The 23,778-nt window shown below is 38.5% G+C and overlaps 1 protein-coding gene and 4 long non-coding RNA genes across 5 annotated transcripts; 4 read left to right on the top strand and 1 right to left on the bottom strand.

Annotated features, from left to right (window-relative positions):
* Positions 1 to 2,384: 2,384 nt before the first annotated feature.
* LOC115581232 (uncharacterized) lies at positions 2,385 to 3,331 on the top strand. The gene is made up of 3 exons (XR_003984010.1): positions 2,385 to 2,475; positions 2,778 to 2,885; positions 3,039 to 3,331. It is a non-coding gene; the product is annotated as an uncharacterized LOC115581232 (long non-coding RNA).
* A 722-nt stretch (positions 3,332 to 4,053) lies between these two features.
* Positions 4,054 to 4,986, top strand: LOC115581233 (uncharacterized). The gene is made up of 3 exons (XR_003984011.1): positions 4,054 to 4,160; positions 4,474 to 4,581; positions 4,734 to 4,986. It is a non-coding gene; the product is annotated as an uncharacterized LOC115581233 (long non-coding RNA).
* A 2,390-nt stretch (positions 4,987 to 7,376) lies between these two features.
* Positions 7,377 to 8,477, top strand: LOC115581231 (uncharacterized). Its single transcript, XR_003984009.1, has 3 exons — positions 7,377 to 7,639; positions 7,961 to 8,068; positions 8,202 to 8,477. It is a non-coding gene; the product is annotated as an uncharacterized LOC115581231 (long non-coding RNA).
* Positions 8,478 to 12,165: 3,688 nt separating this feature from the next.
* LOC115581136 (uncharacterized) lies at positions 12,166 to 14,077 on the top strand. The gene is made up of 2 exons (XR_003983995.1): positions 12,166 to 12,342; positions 12,908 to 14,077. It is a non-coding gene; the product is annotated as an uncharacterized LOC115581136 (long non-coding RNA).
* A 3,694-nt stretch (positions 14,078 to 17,771) lies between these two features.
* On the bottom strand, positions 17,772 to 18,540 carry LOC115581133 (lymphocyte antigen 6C2-like). The gene is made up of 3 exons (XM_030416002.1): positions 18,429 to 18,540; positions 18,179 to 18,286; positions 17,772 to 18,025 (listed from the first exon to the last, which is right to left on the bottom strand). Exons 1-3 carry the CDS (start codon positions 18,472 to 18,474, stop codon positions 17,877 to 17,879), a joined length of 303 nt encoding a protein of 100 aa, XP_030271862.1. The 5' UTR covers positions 18,475 to 18,540; the 3' UTR covers positions 17,772 to 17,876.
* Positions 18,541 to 23,778: the final 5,238 nt, after the last annotated feature.

Below are 23,778 nucleotides of genomic sequence, written 5' to 3'. Positions count from 1 at the left end.
TCGACACAACATTCAACTTTGCTCGAAGCATCACTAGGGTCTACTCATGAACACGTGCATTGAGAACATTGTTTGTGTACACAGAGTTTATGAAAAAGAAGGTTTTTGAACTACTCACGTTAGCTGATTCAGCTCCTGCGGGTTGCCGTCATGGCAGGCAAAAAGTGTCGATCCCCGAGTGCGACCTGACAGGCACGCTTGAGGAGCGGTTCACCATTACTCTCCTTCCTGTCAGGTCGCACTCGGGGATCGACACTTTTTGCCTGCCTGACGGCGATGCGCAGGAGTTGCAGCAGCCAACGTGAGTAGTTCAAAAACCTTCTTTTTCATAAACTCTGTGTACACAAACAATGTTATCAATGCTCTAGTTCATGAGTAGAGACCCTAGTGATGCTACGAGCAAAGTTTCATGTTGTGTCGAGCCTTCTTAGTGTTCTAAAAATAGCGATTTTGATGCTAGCATGTCCTGCCCCATGCACTCCCGTTCAAAATTAACGTGCCCAAAACCGAAACTACGGTAAATCTTAAAAGTGCCTCTTTCGTTCTAATTATGCTTTCACACGAAGGTTTGACTCATATTCAATCCCAAATAAAGCCTCGGTTGCTTTTTGGCGAGAGTTTCGCTTTAAGGAGTTTTTTTTTTTTCATTTTTTCATTTATTTGTTTGTAAGGTAACAATGAAATTCTGACCTCTGGAGCATTTGCGCTATCCCAACATTTACATGATGAAATAATTCTGAATCATTTTATACCTAAATTGTTCAAGCACACACTTTTCAACAAAAAGACAAACCTTTCTGTATGCAGAGACCTCTGTAATCACACTGATCATCATTTACTTTCACACTTACAGCATTTTAAATTAACTGACACTAAATGTTCACAAGATGGCACCAAAGTAAAGGTTTTTCCAGTGTTTTGCATCAAGACTTTGACTGCAGTGGATCAGAGATGCAGCATTTCTGTATTACAAAAAGATAATAAAAGCATTTTTAGGAACAGAAACACTGAGATGTCTCTCTGGCAGACAAACTAGATAAATGTGAGCTAAAATAGAAATATTCATCTACCCTATAAAAGAAAGTACTTGAGTGAATGTCCTTAGCTACGTCACTGATGCATCTATCACCACCTGTCTCGAGGATGTTCAGATCACTTTATCTTACCACAGAGGAGGCTCTGAAGAAATACAACTGTCAAGTTTTGAAAGAAGATTTCGAGTATAAAAGGCAATTAATGAGTTTAATGACCTTAAATAGTCTGATTTTAAGATACACCATTCGTTTGATCTGGTGGAAACATTGGGCGTCTTAAACCATGTTTGACAGTATTCTGTATTTCTGTACAGCCTTTGGATTAATATGCTACATATGTCCATACAACACATTTAGACCTTGCCATGACCAGTACTTGCCCTGCTGGCTTAGACTGTTGTGCCAAAATTGAGGTGAATGGTAAGTTGTTTTCCCTCATCAACTATTGAATGAAATGAATGAATGAATTATCTATCAAACAGGGTCTGAGCTGATGTATTGCTGCACTTGATGCCTTGTACTTTTCATTGTTGTTGAAACTGAGGCTTTACAATCATGTCTTGCAGGTTTATCACTAAAGAATGCATGAAAAGCTCTGTAACACAAACTTCTGTAGGACAATAAGTAACAGTCAGAGCCTTGTGAAATGAGAACACAAGGCTCAGGTGTGGTGGTGTAGTTTCGCTCAAATGCTCATGTTTTCACTGGGTCCACTAAGTCCACTACTATTTCTGAAAATTAGGCCTGATATTAGAGGAAGCGAATCAACCAATGAGTGTGACCGCACACGCTGGTGTTTAAACTTCCCCAAACCACATAAATCACATTATTTATTTATTTATTTATCTTATCTTATTTCTTAATATAAGGTAGCTCTCCTTGACTTTGCTGGCTATAGACTCAGTGCATATGTTCATACATCTCTAATGTGTTTTAAAATTAGCAGGGCCTGCACATGTGTGAAATGTCTGACGCAGCCATATAACTCAATGGTACGATTTTTTTTAGATTTACCATAAAATTCATCTATACCACGAAGCAGGTTTACCAGCTGAGGACAAAAGGAACAAAGATAAACAATTAAAGGTACAGAATAGACAGATGGATACATGAATGAAAACACCAATTACCACAACACAAATAAAATGTCAGTAGCCTGTACAAATACAATGTTTTTGTAAGTGTCGAAAACTAATAATGCTTAAATTCATTTCAAAGAGGCTCTATTGGCATGGAAAACAGATGTTTACTTTGTTTAAGACAGTTCAGCAAAGCTGGGAGGAGCTTTGTATGGAAATGTTGGAGTATAAAAGGCAGTTTTTGGAAGATTTCACATCTGTTCTCTGATTCTTCTCTCACAGAGTTGATTAAAGTCTGTTTTTCTTTTCACTCAGAATGAAGTTGTAAGGAGTTCTGGTCCTGTTGGTGACTCTGTCTGCAGGTGAGATCAGTTTAGGATTTGTGTGTGTGTTTGTTTTCAAATTAATCATTTCATACCTAATTAGATATTTATTTATTTTATTTATAACAATAGCAGAATGGAAGTATTTTTTAATGAAATACAATTTGTAGTGTATTAGACTAATCATTATTATTATTATTATTATATTATTATTTTCTGAATTATCTTGTTCGACAGCTTGTTCGCTTTTCATCAAAAGGTTTTGGTGATTTTTGTGAACATAACAATTATATGTGGAGTGTCTCAAACCCTGTGTGACAGTATTTTATATTTATATACAGCATATGGGTTGCAATGCTACATATGTGCAGGCGTCAAATCAAGTGCCTGCACACAGAAACAAACTTGCCCTACTGGCGTTGACCGTTGCGCCACTGTTGAGCAGGCAGGTAAGTCGTTTTTCCTCATCAGAAGGATTTACAGCTGATATTGAGCATTTCAAGTAGATAAGGGATTCTGAGCTGATAAACAGTCTGGCTGCACTGGATGCCCACTAGTTTTTGCTGTTGTTTAAACTAATGTTTTTTCATCATATCCTGCAGGTCTTGTTGTCAGGAACTGCGCTATTGCCACAACATGCACAGAACCCACCAGTCACTTCCAGTGTCCCTGATGTTGTTGCTAGCAGCACCATACCCACTATTTCCAGTGTCCTCCTCCTGCTGGTGTCCTCAGCCATCACCTCAGTCTTTCTCTGAGGTTCTTGAGAACATTTAACTTTATTCTTTCTCAAGCTCTACAGCTCTGGAAAAACGAACAAATAAGCACATTTTCAGTCTGTAAATGTTGTGGATGACTCCAGATCCAGAATTGCTCAATAAAACCATTAATATGATCGACCTTTGTGTGGCTTAGTTATTCAAGTTCTGCATTCACATCACTTTATACGGAAAAAATCGCTTTGTTGTGAAGCGATAATTAGAAAAATGAGCAACAAAGTGACAGAAAATCGAGCAGAAGATTTGTATTGTGCTCCACAGACAAGGGGACCTTTATTTCTTTGTGCACATGGACCTGACGAAAAAACAAATCTTCTGTCAGAGAGGAAATATGGCAGATATGTGGCCCACTGAGAATAAAGTGAGTCAGCTGAATTTGATAATTACTATAGTTTGACTGTATGGGTTAAAGCAATGATATACTCATATGATTTAACATATCAACCCGTTTCACTGCACACATTCTGACCTGTCAAAGCAGGAAAAAAATTAAACAAGTGTAACCAATAATGTTACAGATGGCTCCGTTCAATTACGTTTCCCAGTCAGTCATGTCAGTGAGTGGCCCTGCACAACACCAGAGCCCTGAAACCAGCTCACCTAAATAGAATGAGGCCGTCATTATTGATATCCATAAGATGGATACATGAATGAAAACACCAATGACCACAATACAAATAAAATGTCAATATACAAATACAATGTTTCTACAAGTGTAGAAAATACTAATAGTGCTTCTATTCATTTCAAAGAAAGTTCAGCAAAGTTGGGTGGAGCTTTGTAAGGAAATGAGGAAGACGGATTTGGAGTATAAAAGACAGGTTATGGAAGATTCACATAATGTTCTCTGATTCTTCTCTCACAGAGTTGATTAAAGTCTGGTTTTCTTTTCACTCAAAATGAAGTTGTATGGAGTTCTGGTCCTGTTGGCAACTCTGTCTGCAGGTAAGATCAGCTTATGATTCATGTGTTGTTTGTTTTCAAATTAATTATTTGATACTTACTTAGATATTTATTACTTAGATATCATTCAATTTATATACAACAATAGCATAATGGAAGTTGTGAAATGAATGAAATAAAATTTCCAACACATCCTATTTGTAGTTTAATTGACTAATTTATTATTTTCTGAATAATCTTGTTCGACAGCTTGTTTCGCTATTTCTCGAAAGGTTTTGGTGATTTTTGTGAAAACAACAATTATATTTGAAGTGTCTTAAACCCCTGTGTGACAGTATTTTATATTTATGTACAGCATATGGATTGCAATGCTACGTATGTGCAGGCATCAGATTAAGTGCCTGCACACAGAAACAAACTTGCCCTACTGGCTTTGAACATTGCACCACTGTTGAGCAGGCAGGTAAGTCGTCTTTCCACTTCAGAAGGATTTACAGCTGATATTGAACATTTCAAGTAGATAAGGGATTCTGAGCTGATAAACAGTCTGGCTGCACTGGATGGCCACTAGTTTTTGCTGTTGTTGAAAATAATGTTTTTCATCATATCCTGCAGGTCTTGTTGTCAGGAACTGCGCTAGGGCTGCTGCATGCAGAGAACCAGTCAAATGCTGTGACATAGACTTGTGTAACAGGGACGTTAATGATGCCATTGACAGTGTCACTACCAGTGTCCCTGATGTTGTTGCTAGCAGTACCATACCCACTACAGCTCTGGAAAAATGAACAAATAAGCAAATGTTCAGTCTGTAAACATTGTGAATGACTCCAGATCCAGAATTGCTCAATAAAACCACCAATATGAGTGACCTTTGCGTGGCTCAAGTATTTAGGTTCTACATTCCCATCATAATGTACAGAAAAAAATGCCTTGTTGTGAAGTGATAATTAGAAAGATGAGCAACAAAAAGGGCAGAAAATTGAACAGAAGAGTTGTTTTGTGCTCCACGGACAAGAGGACCTTCATTTCTTTGTGCACATGGACCTGACAAAAAAATAGAAATCTTCTTTAAGATAGGAAATATGGCAGATATGTGGCCCACTGAGAATAAAGTGAGTCAGCTGAATTTGATCATTACTATAGTTTGACTGTAGGAGTTAAAGCAATGATACACTCATGTGATTCAACATATCGACCCTTTTCACTGCACACATTCTGACTTGTCAAAGCAGGATAAAAATAAGTACTGTGAGAGAAATTAACTCACCAATGATATAAGTATATACTGTTATCATATTATAGGAACTTTAACTGCTGGGTGGGCCTACATGTTCCAATATGAAGGAGTACAGCATGATCATTACCAACTAACAAAGCTGGAAGTTTGGGGAAAATGGGTAATGAAGTCTGTAGTATTTCATAAATCAGCATTTTTCATCAGAATCAGTGCATGTTTGTTTTTTTGATTACCAATAAAATGAAGTCATTCAAAATGTGCCTACTTTAAGTCTAACGCAAAATGCAGTTGACTCATTAACTTGAATCTAAAGTTCTCAAATAAATGTTGTGGAATAAAAAGACTGTGCCTCCAAATTGTTGTGCAGTGGAAGTGTAAAGTAGCAGAAAATAGAAATACTTCTCTACCCTATAAAAAACCTTTAGCACAGTACTTGACTGAATGTCCTTAGTTACATTCTATCACCGGCGGTTTCGGGGTTGTTCACATCTCTTACCTTACCACAGAGGAGGCTCTGAAGAAACACAACTGTCAAGTTTCGAAAGAAGAGTTGGAGTATAAGAGGCAGGCCCTTAAAGAGTTCACATCTTCCCACCAGGGCCCGTATTCACAAAGAATCTTAAGGCTAAAAGTAGCTCCTAACAGGCTAATTTAGGAGCAACTCCTATAAATAATGGGCGTGTTAGTCGTAACTTTAGGACTCCTAATTTTTGAAAATAAGAGTTATTCACAAAACATTTTAAACCTAAAAGTTGCACCTAAGTCTGGGAGACCTTAGAAGTAGTCCAGAGGACTCCTAACCTGGTCCTGGTCACAGCCGAATGTTTTGGAGACGCTAAATGACAGGGAATTATTAAAATGATGTTGGATGGACCACGAAGGGATTGAAGTTGTGGTTGAGTTGGTGAGGGACGCAATAACGTCCCCAACCAACCGAAACAATCCAATAACGCCAGAGTAAAAATGTTTGGCAACACACCGGTATTTGTCTAGGGGGAAAATGCAGCTCTGTGCACGGGACTAGTATTACCTGGGGACCTCAAGTGATTAAGAAATGATCCCACCACGTCAGTGTTTCGTGCGGCGCATTCGCACATGATAAGCGAAGTCTGTGTTTTAACTCGAATTTACTGACATATTCCCCGCGATCGATAGCACCGGAGCCCTTACTGGAGCAGCACAACTGTTAGATATCGATATTTTTAATATAATAACTGGTGAGCCTGTTGAAAGATAGAAAAATGTTCCTTACCGCATGCTGCCATGCATGTATCACATCTAATCATCTTTCGAAATTTCGCTTTTCTGATGAGCCTCCTGAATTTGCACCCAAAATGCTGTCAAAACTTTCATTTATAATTCCCAACGCAGCCTCCATAATTCTCGACCGGGAAAAAGGCAGAAAAAGGTGGAAAACACAAAAAACCTTAAGAAAAACAAAAAACGACCCCAAATCACAGAGATGCCAATTTGCACAGGACAAATGACCTCTGTGTTTGGTAAAATATACTAGGTAATTTGCGGTGGAATTTTTACATTACAAATTAAGGACATGGCAGATTCGCACGGGATTAAGATCACAGACGACCTCCGCAATTATTACAGATTACTGGAGGTCCCCAGGTTATACTAGTCCCGTTCGAATAGGGCTTTTGTCAGTCGGAAAAAGTTGCATTCCATCAACACGCAAATAGTTTTTTCAATAGCTGTTCGAGCAAATGCCGCTTTTATTGACAATTCACGCTTTTCATCGCAATCTTCTAATTTGTAATATTTGTCCTAAGTGTTTTTTTTGTTTTTTTTGGGGGGGGGGGGGGGGGCACTGAATTCTCCTCTTAAATACATTTCTTTATCCAATATCTTTTCATGGCTTTGTCATGGGCTTGTAGGCAACTTCCTTATTTTCACTTCATGCATTGCGTAGCCTAAATGACTTTTCAATGGGCTGCCCTGTCACTCAACAACCAATCACCGTCGTCACCGCCTCTAAGTGCGTCCTTATAAAATGACATCAGCCATAGCAACAGAGAGTTACTTCTAGTTTAGGAGTTCACTGTTTTCATAACTAAAAGTAGGTCTCAGCGGCTTTGTGAATTACTTTTAAGAAACGACTCCTACATAAAAACTTTTAGTCCGATTTAGGAGTACTCCTAACGTTAAGATAAAAGTCTTTGTGAATACGGGCCCAGTTCTCTTCTAACAGAATTGATTAAAAGTCTGTTTTTCTTGTCTCTCAGGATGAAGTTGTATGGAGTTCTGGTCCTGTTGGTGACTCTGTCTGCAGGTAAGATCTGCTTATGATTCATTGTAGCACAAATGAAAGTTATTACTGAGTTTAAGCGTCTGTTGAACCTGAAAGGGTAGCGACATCCCAAAGTCAAAGTAACCTTCATCATAGGGCTCATTGTTATTATATCATCTGTTTGCATTAGATTAATGAAAGGATGAATTGAAAGATTTCTATCTTGAATATCAATGAAAGGATGGAATTTTAAACAATAGTCAGATTTTGAAATATATCATAAGAAACATGGAATATTTGTTTAAACTGGTGGAAACATCGGGCTTCTTAAACCATGTTGACAGTATTTGTATTTCTGTATAGCAAGTGGATTGAGATGCTACATATGTGCATCCGTCAGCTCTGGATCCTGCAGACATGCCGTGTCTTGCCCTTCTGGTTTTGACCGTTGTGCCAAAGTACAATTCAATGGTAAGTCGTTTTCCACAAACATTTCAAATATTATCTATCAAACAGAGTCTGACCTGATATATTTCTGCACTTGATTCCTCGTACTTTCTGATGCTGTTGAAAAAAACTGAGACTTCACAATCATGTCTTGCAGGTATCACCTCCAAGACCTGCATGAACAGTGCTGCATGTGGAGGCCACATAACATGCTGTAGCACAGACTTGTGTAACGGGAACATTTAGTATGACATTGACAGTGTCACTGTTTTGTTGCTTGTAGCGCCATACCCACTATTTCCAGTGTCCTCCTTCTGCTGGTGTCAAGCTCTACAACTCAGGACAAATGAACAAATATGCAAATTTTCAGTCTGCAAATATTGTGGATGAATCCAGATCCAGAATCACTCAATAAAACGACCAATATGATCAACCTTTGTGTGGCTCAATTATTTAGGTTCTGCATTCACATCACTATGTACAGAAAAAAATAGCTTTGTTGCAAAGCAATAATCAGAAAGATGAGCAACAAAAAAAAAGGACAGAAAATTGAACAGAAGAGTTGTATTGTGCTCCACAGACAAGAGGGCCTTTATTCTTTGTGCACATGGACCTGACAAAAAATAGAAATCTTCTTTAAGATAGGAAATATGGCAGATATGTTGCCCACTGAGAATAAAGTGAGTCAGCTGAATTTGATCATTACTATAGTTTGACTGTAGGAGTTAAAGCAATGATACACTCATGTGATACAACATATCGACCCTTTTCACTGCACACATTCTGACCTGTCAAAGCAGGAAAAAAAGAGTAAGAGTAAATTTACCACTGATTATAACAAATACAGTATATATTATTATCATATTGTAAGAACTTTAACTGCTGGGTGGGCCTACATGTTCCAATATGAAGGAGTACAGCATGATCATTACCAAGTAACAAAGTTGGAAGTTTGGGGAAGATGGGTTATGAAGTCTATAGTATTTCATAAATCTGCATTTTTCATCAGAATAAGTGCATGTTTGTTTTTTTGATTACCAATAAAATGAAGTCATTTAAAATGTACCTACTTTAAGTCTAACGCAAAATGCAATTTACTCATTAACTGGAATCTAAAGTTCTCAAATAATTGCTGTGGAATAAAAAGACTGTGCCTCCAAATTGTTGTGCAGTGGAAATATAAAGTAGCAGAAAACAGAAATACTTCTCTACCCTATAAAAAACCTTTATCACAGTACTTGACTGAATGTCCTTAGTTACATTCTATCACCGGCGGTTTCGGGGATGTTCACATCTCTTACCTTACCACAGAGGAGGCTCTGAAGAAATGCAACTGTCAAATTTCAAAAGAAGAGTTGGAGTATAACAGGCAGGCCCTTAAAGAGTTCATATCATCCCTCCAGTTCACTTCTCACAGAAGTGATTAAAAGTCTGTTTTTCTTGTCTCTCAGGATGAAGTTGTATGGCATTCTGGTCCTGTTGGTGACTGTGTCTGCAGGTAAGATCTGCTTATGATTCATTGTAGCACAAATGAAAGTTATTACTGAGTTCAAGCGTCTGTTGAACATTAAAGGGTAGCAATGTCCCCAAGTTAAAGTAACCTTCATCATAGGACTCATTGTTATTATATTATCTGTTTGCATTAGATTAATGAAAGGATGAATTAAAAGATTTCCGTGACGTAACATGGAGGACAGTTAAGGTGAACCGCTCCTAAAGCTTAGTTCCATATAAATGCACAGATAATTTGTTGTTTTGTCGTTAGTGAAAAACAATATTGACCTTGAAGTTGAAAAAGGAACCTCATATAAGAAACAATACTAAAATCAAAAGCCGGAAAAGTCACGTGAGACATCACGTGGATAGTTGTTGCCGGAAGACAGTAGCGTTCCACCTTAACTGTCCTCCAAGTTACGTCACACTCGGAGATCGATACTTCTCGGCTGCCGTGACAGCGGCTTGCGGAACAAGCTACTGCTAAGGTGAGTTGTTCAAAAACTTTATTTTTAGTAAACTCTGTGTACACAAACAATGTTCTCAATGCTCGTGTTCATGTGTAGAGACCCTGGTGATACTACGAGCAAAGTTTCATGTTGTGTCAAGTCTTCTAAAATTTTGATGCCTATTTAAAATGAGTTTGACCCAAAAAGGGAAATACGGTAAATCTTAAAAGTGCCTCTTTCGTCGTAATTATGCTTTTACACAAAGGTTTGACTCTTAAACATTCACAAAATATGTTGCATTTTGGCAAGAGTTTCACTTTAACTTCTTTAAATTCTTTCTCAAGCTTTACAAGCAGGACAAATGAACAAACAAGCAAATTTTCAATCTGTAGCGCTGTGGATGACTCCAGATCCACAACTGCTCAATAAGCAGTTTGTGTGGCTCAATTATTTAGGTTCTGAATTCACATCACTATGTACAGAAAAAAAATGCTTTGTTGCAAAGCAATAATTAGAAAGATGAGCAACAAAAAGGACAGAAAATGTAACAGAGAAGTTTTGACTCTGATCATCATTCACTTTCACATGCCAACTTCAGCGTTTTAATCTCACTACCATTAGATGTTCACAAGATGGTGCCAGAGTGAGGGATTTTCACATCCTTGGCCTGCTGTCTTTCATTAATACATCAGACAAAGCAACTCAAAATAAACAAGCATCTGACACTACAGTACTTGAGTAAATGTACTGAGTTACATTCTATCACTGGCTGTCTCAGGGATGTTCAGATCACTTTATCTTACCACAGAGGAGGCTCTGAAGAAATACAACTGTCAAGTCTTGAAAGACGAGGTTAAGTATAAGAGGCATGCTTTAGAAGAGTTGATATCTTCCCTCCAGCTCTCATTTTCAAGGTTGCTTAAAAGTGTCTCTCCGATCACAATGAGGACAATTCACGTGTAACACCACGCAGCAACACAAACACAAACAACAATGGCGGGAGGAGAGAGATGCACGTTTTCTTATCTGGAAATACAGTCATTATTTTGAGTTTGTGTCAACTAAAGATGAGTATATTAAGGTTCGTTGTACACTCTGTGCTGGCGACAAAGTACTATCAAGCTTCAAAAACATAACGTCAAATTTGAAGAAGCATTTGGATTCACAGCACAACACAGTTAAGTGTACAGAGCAAGTCCCACCAGGTGGTGTTAAGCAGAGAGCTGCAAGCAAAGCACTTCCAATAAAGTGAGTATTGGCAAAACCGGTTGTCATTTTTATGAGGTGGCGGGGGTGTTGTCGGCAGCTGCTGAAAGTAACTAATAGAGTAACTGGTAATCTAACTTAGTTACTTTTAAAAACAAGTTATCAGTAACGTAGCTAAGTTACTTTTTAAAGGACTAATCCGTAATCAGATTACTTTTTCAAGGTAACTGTGGCAACAGTGTTTGAGAACGCATATTTTTTCGTTTGCAATGGATAATAAACCCACCATCATCTTCAGGATTGTCATTCAGTAGAATTCAGCAGAATGTAGGCTACAGTCTCTCACTGTCCTGAACAGTCACTGAACTTTGTCATAAATTTGGGAAACCCAGGTAGCAGCTGTGCCTGGACGGACGCTGGCAAAGAGATTTGTTTTCAATAAAGATTGCTCTAACATTCCACCAGCCTTGCCTCCGCAGAATTATTTATCAACATACTACACACCGACACCTTTGATGAAGAAAGCCCAGAAACTACACTACATGACAAAATTAACTGGTGGTCATTTTGATTGCATTTATGTCAGGATGCAAAGGCATGGACGACATATGCCGGTGAAATAAAAAAAAAAAGTATCTATCTTTTAAGCAGCTCAGGTTTTTTTGTGTTTTGTCTCTGGTTCGCAGTTCCTTATCATTTTCAAGCGCTTTCTGTTCCATTGGTATTCTGTCATATTGTTTCTGATCTCTTATCATTTTTATGTACCCATTCAGTTTATTCGCTCTGTGATCATGTTTGCTGTTTCTGTTTGTTATAGAAAATGTTGTCACCCTCAATGATTTTTCAAGATTTTAAGAATGAATGAATGAAATGTTGTTTATTTTTCTTTAGATGTACAAATTGGGTCAGAATAAAGTACATCATAGAAACAACTGAATTCATCATCCTCAGAGAACAAGTGCGATGATGGCTGAGGACACCAGCAGGAGGATGGCACTGGAACCAGCGGGTACGGCACGGTTACACAAGCTGCCTTCGCAGCAAGCTATGGCACCAACACATGCTATGCTGGTTTGGCAGCCTTTGGTAACCACGTCTGAAAAACACAATGGGAAAACTTTCAGGAATCACTGCACAGAACATGATGAGGTGTGTATTATAGCCACCCGGCTTTCAGTACAGCAACATATTGCACTGACTGTTTGGAGACTGATCAGTTCTCAATATAAGCCAGAAAAAACTTACTGCCTACTCTGAGGGAGAAGCAACGGTTGAAGATGACGGAACAGGATTTGGTGTCAATACAGGATATAGGGTTGGTGGCTGTGCATGTGAAGCATCTTAATGCACATGCTATACAGAGACACAGAACACCAGTTAGTTCAAGAAAGGCCATGTATGACATCATCAGTTAGTTCAATGTTGGAGGTGTTTTGAAGGAAGATGCTGATTGCTACTTCCTGTTTCCAGCCAGAGAGTGTGAAGAGATTCAGAGGAAATAAAAACATGCAGACAGTCTGAGGCAGAAACCATCTGAGCAAGTAGCAAATGAGAGTAAACATCAGAGTGTGTGCCTGCAAATGGAGTTTTATTTATTTTCAATAAACATTCATTTATTCAATAAAAAGAGAAAGGATTTAGCTCTATCCCAGTACTGAGTTCACCAGAATCATTTGACATTATTGTTTTTTCTTCGGCTGTCGTTTCTGAGCAGAGGTGTCGGGAACTGAGGGAGAAAGTTGGGCAATGGCATCAAAAAATGGCTCTTGAGAAGAAAGACCTCCCTGTTGACCGGCTAACTATTAAGTGCTCTTCATGAGAAGTATGCTTCGTGATCTTTTCACCGGCATGAGTTTAACTAGTGAAGACTGCAGGAAGTCACTGAGAGCAACAAACTGTCTGACACATCACCCCATCGAAACCACAAAATGTCAATTTTATACCTCGAATTAAACAAACAAGTTACACTTTACAGGAACGCTAGAGGGGTGTCAGTCTGCTCATCCAGCAAAAAAACAGAGTTCCCCAAATGTTGAACAATTTCTTTAACTTTCAGACCCCACTGTTTCATATCAACATATAAACCTCAACATATTTCTTTAAATTTTGTTCAGTAACTTTAAGCTCAACGTTCAGTTAAAGCACATAGTCCTGACTGGAAATCTGTTCTTACCTGTCGACAGAGTCATGAACAGCACCAGAGCTCCATAAAGCTTCATCGTGAATTGGGAGGAAACAAATTGTTTCAGTGAGAGGAGAGCTGGAGAAAGCTGCCTTTATCTTCTTGCCCAACTCCTCCTCACTCTTTTTTCAGAGTTGAACATTAGCATTTCCGACCATCATCATCGTAGTTTTCATGTGAAAGAGGCGATGTGTTTGTAAACCACTCAGACATGTGTGTCAATGATCTTTTGATATCATCTGATTATATCATGATTGTATGATAATCATTTCTTAGCGACTTTAAAACAATAGAGCTATTTCATTTTGTCGGTCAGGACATAACGTTTTGTGAAATTTTAATAAAATGTATCATAAAGTGTTTGTTCAACCAAAAAATAACAATAAAAAACAACCCCTCTGTTGTCATTACTGTCAGAGTCATTGTAATCCATGATAATAAGTAGTGTAAAATGTTTACTTGAGGATCTAATGGCCTACCAGAGCTCGGTTCCACTGGTCGTGGGATCGGAATAGGTTGCGTTTTAAAATAAAAGCAGACAAAGAATTACCTGATTAAAGAAAAGGCAAAATTCATCAATCTATAAGGGACAACTCTGTTGTCATTATATTGACCTCTAGTGACCTAAACACATACATTTATGTATAGAAGTTTGTTTGTTTAAATCTGAATCTGTAAAAAGTAACAACAATCTAGTGAAGTGAAAAAAAAATACAATATTTCTCTTGGAAATGTTGCAGAGTAAAAGTATGTAGTAAAGGCACACCAGTTAATTCACTTAGTGATTCCACCACCGCCCTGCAACTGAACTGAGTACCAATATTTGGTAGTTTGGTAGCAGGTCTGTAGACTCCACAACAGTACCAAGCCCTGATCAACCACCCTCAACCAGCAGTTTAAAGACAGATACACAGCAGATGTAACCGGGTCAACCTGCATGCTCCCCCAGAAGAAAATTTTGAATATTTCATATTTAAAAGCATCAATCTGATGCATTTTGAGAGAAAAATCAAGCAGAATTAAAAGACAGTATGAATGTATCAGAAAGTATCTATCTATACATGATCACATTGTGCTGCACCTTCCACTTGTGCACTTCTGTTTGACATTGTGCCTGCAGTGCATGGCCCTTGCATATTTAATGTCTTTCTGACAGAAAGAGAACATGCAAATCCCTGCTTACTGATATACATAATATAACAAGGCTCATATGCAAGTATAAAGTACAAATAGGAACATAGGAAACTCCAAACCACAAAGAAGCTGTTAGAAGCTGCAGCCACCACAGTACGTATACAAATACACATACAAATAATTATTATTGTACTTACACAGGAATAGAATTACAGCTAAGAACAAAGCCAACAAAGATGAATAAATAAAGGTACAGAACAGATAGATGGATACATGAAGGAAAACACCAATGACTGTGAATCACTAATATTCCTGAACACATCTGCTAGATGGAATGATAGCTCTCATCCTTTTACTGTGACTTTGCCTTTTACCATGAGCCAAGACCAGTTCCAGCTGCACTTGATCCCTGCATCCAGTTGTTTGACAACCACAGCATCTTTCTCTCCTAACACACTCATTTTGGGAAAACAATGTTAATGTTGGGTTAACTTCTACTTTAGACCAACGTTAAAGTTAGCTAGCTAATCAGTCTTGAAAAGCTAGCTGGCACGAAAAGCTAACGTCGTTAGCTTGTTCCAACTTTACCTTCAGCCTCCAGTCAGTCCCCTAGAGTTAAGAATCTCTGCCCGAGCCCGAGCCCGACCCAGCCGGGTCGGATCGATATTTCCTGCCACTATCCTCGGGCCTGGCCGGGCCAGGCTGCGCCCTTGATCAAGCATTTGTGTATTTCTTTTTTTACTCAAAATAATGACTGTATTTCCAGCTAGAAAACATGGATCTCTCACCCCTCCATTGTTGTTTGTGTTTGTGACGCTGCATGGTGTTAGTTGTCCTCATGATGAAAATGTGACTTGTCGCGTACGTGACATCACTCCCCGAGACGCAAGAAGAAAGCAAAAGTATATATTTTTACAAAGGAAAATGACAAAAATATTGCAGTTCACTGATAATCTATGGTATACCTCCATGTTCCTTCCATACCCCCCCCCCCCCCCAACTCACCATACATATATATATATATATATATATATATTATATGAAAAGGGGAGAGTAATGGTGAACCGCTCCTCAAGCGTGCCTGTCAGGTCGCACTCAGGGATCGACACTTTTTGCCTGCCATGACGGCAACGTACAGGAGGTGCAGCAGCTAACGTGAGTAGTTCAAAAACCTTCTTTTTCATAAACTCTGTGTCCACAAATAATGTTCTCAATGCTCTTGTTCATGAGTAGAGACCCTAGTGATGCTACGAGCAAAGTTTCATGTTGTGTCGCGCCTTCTTAGTGTTCTAAAAATAGCGATTTTGATGCTAGCATGTCTTGCCCCATGCACTCCCGTTCAAAATGAACGTGCCCAAAACCGAAACTACAGTAAATCTTAAAAGTGCCTCTTTCGTCGTAATTATGCTTTCACACGAAGGTTTGACTCATATTCAATCCCAAATAAAGCCTCGGTTGCTTTTTGGCGAGAGTTTCGCTTTAACACTAGGTGTGTCTCCTTTAGCTGTTGTCCACTACACATGATCCACGCCACAGCAAGATGAACTGTTAATCATTTTACTAATTTTTGCATAGATCTTATAATGCAAATTGTGTCAGGTATGCACAGATAAACATCAGCTCAAGAGATTTTGTCTAAACAGAGTCAGAAGTAAACATGGAGAAGCAGCTTTCAGTTACTATGCGCCACATATTTGGAACAAACTCCCTGAAAATTGCAGGTCTGCTCCAACACTCACATCATTTAAATTAAGACTTAAAACATTTCTTTTTGCCACTGCTTTTAACTGAAGCAATTCAAGTCTTTGAACTGCATTATTACTGAGTTTTTTTTTTTTTTTATAATGCAATTTTTAATGTCTTTTAAATGAAATGTTTATGTCTTTTAATGTAATTTGTGTGTGCCTGTAAAGCACTTTGAGTTGCCTTGTGTCTGAATTGTGCTATACAAATAAACTTGCCTTGCCTTGCCTTGCCTAAACATGGAATGAAATGAAAGGTGTTGGCCGATTTCACAGTTGGAGGTTTGTGGTGAAATCTGTCTGGACATTTCCACAGTGACATGACAGTTTGTAAGTGTTGACGGAAGGTGTTTCTCTTACATAAATGATTGGAAATATTAACCGTCTTTTTTAAATTGCTGTTGATGAATACTTCCTGCACTATAAAGGTGGACTGACGAAAAGAAGAGCTGGTTGTTTTGCATTTAGGTATACATTCTGTATATGAGGTTTGACTTCCAGTGAATATTGACGGAGGTTACAATGGTTACACTACAGGTTGCCAAAGGTTGTTTTTTGGCTTTAATGATAGAACAGCTGAAGATATGACAGGAAACAAGGAGAGAGAGAGGGAGTGACACGCAGCAAAGGGACCCAGGCCGGGAGTCAAACCGGGGTCCTGCAGAGCCTTGGCACATGGGACACACGCGCTACCAACTGAGCTAAACGGCGCCCCAGGTTGCCAAAGGTTGTTGTCGCCCTTATTTAACAATGCAATCCTTACAGTGAGTTCAAGAAGTTTTCACATGGCAACTATATACTCCATTTTACATGTATTTTTATTAAGTGACTGAATGCATCTTTTATTCAGGCTCTTGTGACCAAACTAAACAGCCTTGATAATAACGGCTTCTCTCATGTTAATCACTAGCCTTTCTGATTTATTCACCTATAAAGACATTAGCCTCAGTGTGTAATATATATATATGTGTGTGTCTTTTACAGAAGATTAAAGATTATCTTTAGCAGGTCCAGGTAAATAAAGAAATAAGATATTTGATGGATTCACCCAATTTCAATGCTTTGTACTTTGAGGAGATATGTGTGAAAGATAGAAGGGCATCAAAGTGTCAGCCAGTCTAGTTCATTTTTTCTAAGAATCCTCATCTTACCATGAAATAAGTATTATGGATTCACATCAAAGCTTTTTTGCTGTAAATAGTTATGTAAATGCAGAACCTGAAGAATGAAATAACTCAAAGATCCATCATATTGTGGTTTTATTGAACAATTCCAGAATCATTCACAACTTTTACATTTTGAGAATGTGTTAATTTTTGGTGAAAATGGATCATCAAAGAGTCGGCTGGTCTACTAATTTTTTTCTGAGAATCAACAACTAACTATTAAACATGTAGATTTGATCATGGTTGTAGAATTTTATGTCAGTAACCTTTCTGATTATTGTTTCACAACAACGGTATTTTTTGCTGTAAATAGTGGTGTAAATGCAGAACCTGAAGAATTAAACAACTCAAAGGTCCATCATATTGTGGTTTTATTGAACAATTCTGGAATCATTCACAACTTTTGTATTTTGAGTAGTACAGATCGGGTAAGAACAATATCAGATGTTCTACAGAGCCTCAGAGAAAGACAGAGGTGATGGCTGAGGAAACCAGCAGGAGGAGGATACTGGAACCAGTGGGTATGGCACCGTTACACAAGTCTTTGTCACAGCACTTGAGGGGTTCTCTGCATGTAGCAGCAGTGGCGCAGGTCCTGGTGACAAGACCTGCAAGATATGATGGAAAAATATTTGTTTCAACAACAACAAAAACTGGTGGGCATCAGGTGCAGCCAGACTGTGTATCAGCTAAGAAGCCTTTATCTACTAGTAAAGTTCATTATCAGCTGCAAATCCTTCGGATGTTGAAAAACGACTTACCTTGACTCTCAAGACTGGTACAACGGTCAAAGCCAGTGGGGCAATTTAATTTAGTTGTGCAGGCACTTGGTTTGACCCCGGAACATATGTAGCATTGCAATCCATATGCTGTATATAAATATAAAATATCATCACACAGGGTTTAAGACACTACAAATATAATTGTTTTACACATTTTCACAAAAATCACCAGAATCTTTTGAGATAAAGCAAAAAACAAACAAATACATGATTCATAAGCTGATCTTACCGGCAGACAGAGTCGCCAACAGGACCAGAACTCCATACAACTTCATCCTGAGTGAAAAGAAAAACAAACCCTGTGAGAAGAGAATTAGAGACAAGGTGTGAACTCTTCCAGAGCCTGCCTTTTATAATCCAACTTCTCAGTCTTTCCTCACAAAGTCTCCTCCCAACTGATCTGAAGACAACTCATTAATCATGAGACTGACATGTAGACTACATACATTCAGATGAATAGATACAAGAAATAAAAGCGTCATTAAGATCATCTTGAGTAGCAGATCAAATCTGTTCATTGAGTCCTACGGCAACATCTGACATTTCACTTTCACAAACTGTGGACAAAGTCTAAAACAGAAGTGATGTAAAATATCGCTGGTAAGTTAAATTTCTAACGGTGGTTCATCTAGTTTGACAAAATCTGCCAGGAAAAAATAATATCTACATGCTTCTACTCCTGATGCTTTTGATTTTTAAAAGGTTTTTTTGTGCACAGGTATGAAATTTCCATGACTTTAGCACTAGTGAATGACGCGTACGGTGTTTTCCATGTCCTTCTACCTTCACACCTAAGACAAGAGGAACTACTGAGAAAATAGAACAGTAGTTTCACAATATGTTTTATAATTTTTACATAGATCTCACAGTGCAAAGTGTCTCAGGTATGCACAGATAAACATCAGTTCAAGGGATTTTGTCTAAACATAAAAAAAAGAAATGTATTGGCCAATATTTTCACCGTTGGAGGTTTGTGGTGAAATCTGTTCAGACATTTCCACTGTGACCTAACAGAGTTTGGAAATGTTGAAGGTATGTGTTTTTTGAAGGTAGACTGATGAGGAAAACAAGATATGGTTGTTGTGCATTTTCTGTTAGTTCAAACTTAACAGAAAATGCACAACAGCCATTTTTTGTTTTGGTGAATACAGACAGAGGTAAATAAGGTTACGCTACAGGCTGCCAAAGGCTGATGGTACTCAAATATACAGTACTGTGTTCAAACTCCTAACACAGTAGTTGTGTTACTTTAACACAACTACTGTGTTAAGAGTTTTAACACAAGATTTGTGTTGGCTTTTCAAACACAGTAATTGTGTTAAATATAACACTAAATGTGTAGTCCTTATATAGACACATTAATGTGTTGAGAATTGACACAACTTGTGTTAATATTAACACATCTGTTTTAAGAGTGTAAGTAATCCTTACAATGAGTTGAAGAAGTTCTCACATGGCAAAAATAATATGCTCCATTTTATAGTCATCATTATTCAGTGACTGTTCTTTTATTCAAGCTCTTGTGAACAAGCTTAATAAACTTGATGATATCATATAAGATCATTTACTTCTCTGTTGTTAATCATTAGCCTTTGCAGTTTCTTCCATCAGATGCGTTAAAGGACAGATAAATTATGCTCATTATCAGGTTTAATGTTTTTATCTTGTCTGTCTGCCAAAAGTGCTTTAATGTTCAGTACTTCTCTCATCTCTCTATAAAAGCAAGGAATCTCTGTCTGTCTGTCTGTGTGTGTGTGTGTCTGTGAGTCAAATATCTCTGCGGATCAGGATCACACTGACCTGAGACTTACCATATGGCTGCTGCGTGGTTCAGTGGTGTGCATCTAAGCATTTGCTTGGACTGCAATGATACCATGAATAAATTATTTCATAAATGCTTTACAAATTCCGCAAGCATTGTCCACCGGAGCCACCACAGTCACGTGCGCACCAGAGCCAATCACTGCAGAGCTCAAGCCCACGACATACCTGAAGAAACAAGTGGATTTATACCTGCAGCGGCGCGAGCTGGACCGGGATTTTGCCGGCGGTCCGGTCCCGTTCTGTTTTGTTCTGTGCATCTAAACTGACTGCTGTGGATTAATGAGATTAAACGAGTCCGGACCGAGTCTGTTCGGGTCTGAGGAGATCCGGAGACGCGCTGACAACAAAGTGGAATGGGAATCTGTGGATGTTCGTGTGTAGCCGTGTAGCCGTGTAGCTAGCGGCTAGCTGCTAGCTAGCCGCTAGCTACACGGCCCACCTACACGAGGCAATGGACCGGATGCATCGGCACGTCCAAAACCGGACTTAGGGTAAATAATGTCCGCCACGCTTTTTCGCGAACATTGCCATCGGGTTTGCTTTGTGTCTGGTGCAGGAAGAAACAGTAAAAACGGGCTTTTGTCATGAAAGTGTCCAAGCAGCAAGTTTGGTTGTTGAGGAACAGGAAGTTGTGGGAGGGACGGAGGCGGATGATTGACAGGCAACGACGGTCGGCGTATAGACAGCGATATTGAGAGTTGAGAGATTTGTGACATTTAGCGTGTTAGGAGTGTATAGTTAGTGTGTTATGTAGTGTTTGGTGAAGTGTGTTTAGTGTGTAGTGGAGTCGGTTTTTTTGTTTAATGAGTCAGAACTAGTGTTGTGACGTTCACGAACGATTCTATTGAACGGCTCGTTAACATGAACGATGGGATCCGAGTCGCAGCTGGGAACCGTTCTTTTTTTGTTTTTTGGGGGGGTTTTTTTACATGGGGAGGAGCGCAGCCCAGCTGCACGGTGCTTATTAGATATGCAAATGTAGCATGATACCACCTCAAAGAGCCATAAATCCCATCTCTAGTCAGAACAATAAGGAGAAGCTGAATGTGGAGCAGGCAGTCCAGCTCTTAATTCAGCTGGAAGGAGCTCAGACAGACCTGAGCATTGCCTGCATTTAAATGTAAATAGTTACATATAACTTCGTAAATGTTTAAAATGTATGCACAAATTTAGCAAACAACAATTTATATTTGCATTATAAGTAAAAAAAAAAAATGGTTTGTTAAACATATTTGTGGTTTTCACAGTAAAAAAATCTAACTTTTTCTACTCGGATTTTATGTTTTTTTGTGATTTTAGGTCCATTGTGTTAATACAGTATGTCAAAATAAAAACTTAACTGTACAGTCACACATGTGAGGTTGTGCTGAAAATAATGACACCAAGTAAATAGTTTTTAAGGTGAAATATAATGGCAAAATCAAAAATAGTCAAAAACGGCCAATTATACCGGATATATCAGATTTCACAACAAACCTAAATATCCCTGACGTCCCACCTTCAAACACAGCCTCATTTTGCCATCCATGAAAAAGCTGCTTAACCTCCCACTTTTTTTATAGGAATACACTTTTCTTACAGGCACTGCACTAGTACTTTTAATTTGCAGCTTTGCATTACTCACATATGTATAAGTAGAATCAAGTTATTTGTTGCTATGCATAAACAAAATCTCTAACAAAACTCTGATTGCATTTTTTATATTTTATCTACCTTGAGCTTTGAATTCATTCATGAATATAAGGAGCAAGTTTATAACAAATAAATCACATGTTGTTGTCAGTTCCAAGCAAATCAATGAATGTTTGCTGAAACATACTATAGGTGGTGGGATCATAAGGATTTTTTCCCCAACTGAACAAAGTGAGTTATATAGCAGCAATACGTGTAACAGACTGTCATTCATAGGTATATATAGTATATTTATTGCTGGTGCCCAACACATATTTACTGGAAACATAACAGCAGGCTCCATCAACATCTTCCTGACTAACACAGGTGGCACACACCACTATTTCTGCTCACGGCGCCGACATACAGGAAACACAGAACTTGATGACGTCACATCTGAACGTGCCATAACTTAATTTAAATACAAAACAATTACAGGGCTTTTGTCGTAGTACAATAAGTAAGGGTGTGTAGCGCCGCATTATGTAATAACGCCGCATTATGTAATAATGTAATACATTTTCTCTTCATTATGGAATAATGCCGCATTTCGTAATAATCTGCCACATTTTGTAATAAAATTCTTGAACGCAATATGTAATAAACTTTGCCATATTATGTAATAAGTTATTACATATTGGGTCAGTTATTACAAAATGCAGGTGTTGCACTTTTTTTTACCAAGAAAATGTAATAAGTTGGTGCATTATGTAATAAAACACCAAATTGGATGTCTTAATTACAAAAAAACATTATACCATCAGAACGACATTGACATTAAGCATACCAACATGAATCATAAATATGAATTAATTTTAAAAACTAGAAGGATGTTTCGTTTTTCAAATCTAAATCAAATATAACAGAATTCACAGAGAATGTGTTTGAAAGCTCATAGAGACAAAAACTGCACTAAATGAGTGTTACTGGCAAGAACATATCGGTTCACTGAAATGACATACATACATGCAATCTGGATTATGATATGCAAGTATTATACGTGATAGAAAGCAGACAAAACACGAAAACAAATATCGAACAGAAAAAAACTTTATTCCAGCTCCATTGCTCTCTATCGAGAGAGAGAGAGCGAGAGAGAGCGACAGAGAGAGAGACAGAGAGAGAGACAGAGACAGAGAGAGAGAGAGAGGGCGTGTGAGCTTTGGTCCATAATGAAGTGAAAATGTTGATGCGAAAGATTATTTACACTGTTTTTAGTTGGTTTAATTTTGATGGTCATTTATTTTTATCCACTATAAGAAAGGACATCAATGTTGCATGGAGTAATTGCAATGGAGCTGGAATAAAGTTTTTTTCTGTTCGATATTTGTTTTCGTGTTTTGTCTGCTTTCTATCACGTATAATATTTGCATATCATAATCCAGATTGCATGTGTGTATGTCATTTCAATGAACCGATATGTTCTTGCCAGTAACACTCATTTAGTGCAGTTTTTGTCTCTATGAGCTTTAAACACATTCTCTGTAGTGTTGTGTCGGTCGCGTACATGTCGTTCGAACGAACAAATCTTTTGAGTGAACGAAGTGAACAGAATCACTTCATGAACTGATTCGTTCCTTTCTCAGTTCAGTTGAGCTCAGCCGCGAGCATGCCGGCCGGGAGTGGGACTGCCGCGACTCACACAGAGAACTGTGAGGATGTGATTCACGTTTGCGCTGTGATTCGTTCATGATTCGTGAACTCACTCACTCACTCAGGGCAGAGGAGTTGATTCACGTTCAGTAACCGTACTGCTAAAATTAGCGCTGTGTTGCTAAAATCTGTGTAGCATCATGTTAAGTGATTTTACTGCACAGTAAAAGTCACTCACGTTCGCGAACGTGATTCTTAGCAGGTCGTTAATTGCACACTGATTCAGTGACAGCGCGAGCGTGATTCAAGTCCTCAGCAGGTCGTTCGCGAACGAGGGACAATCACGTTCGCTCTTTTACTCACTCATGATTCGCGTTGCTGAGGACGGTATTCACGTTCACGTACTGTGCTGAAAGTGATGCTGTGTCACTCACTCACTCAGGGCAGAGGAGTTGATTCACGTTCAGTAACCGTACTGCTAAAATTAGCGC

This window comes from Sparus aurata, chromosome 5 (assembly GCF_900880675.1).
Source record: "Sparus aurata chromosome 5, fSpaAur1.1, whole genome shotgun sequence".
NCBI classification, from domain to species: domain Eukaryota; kingdom Metazoa; phylum Chordata; class Actinopteri; order Spariformes; family Sparidae; genus Sparus; species Sparus aurata.
The sequence above is the reverse complement of the archived record's forward strand: the minus strand, read 5'-3'. Positions and strand labels throughout refer to the sequence as shown.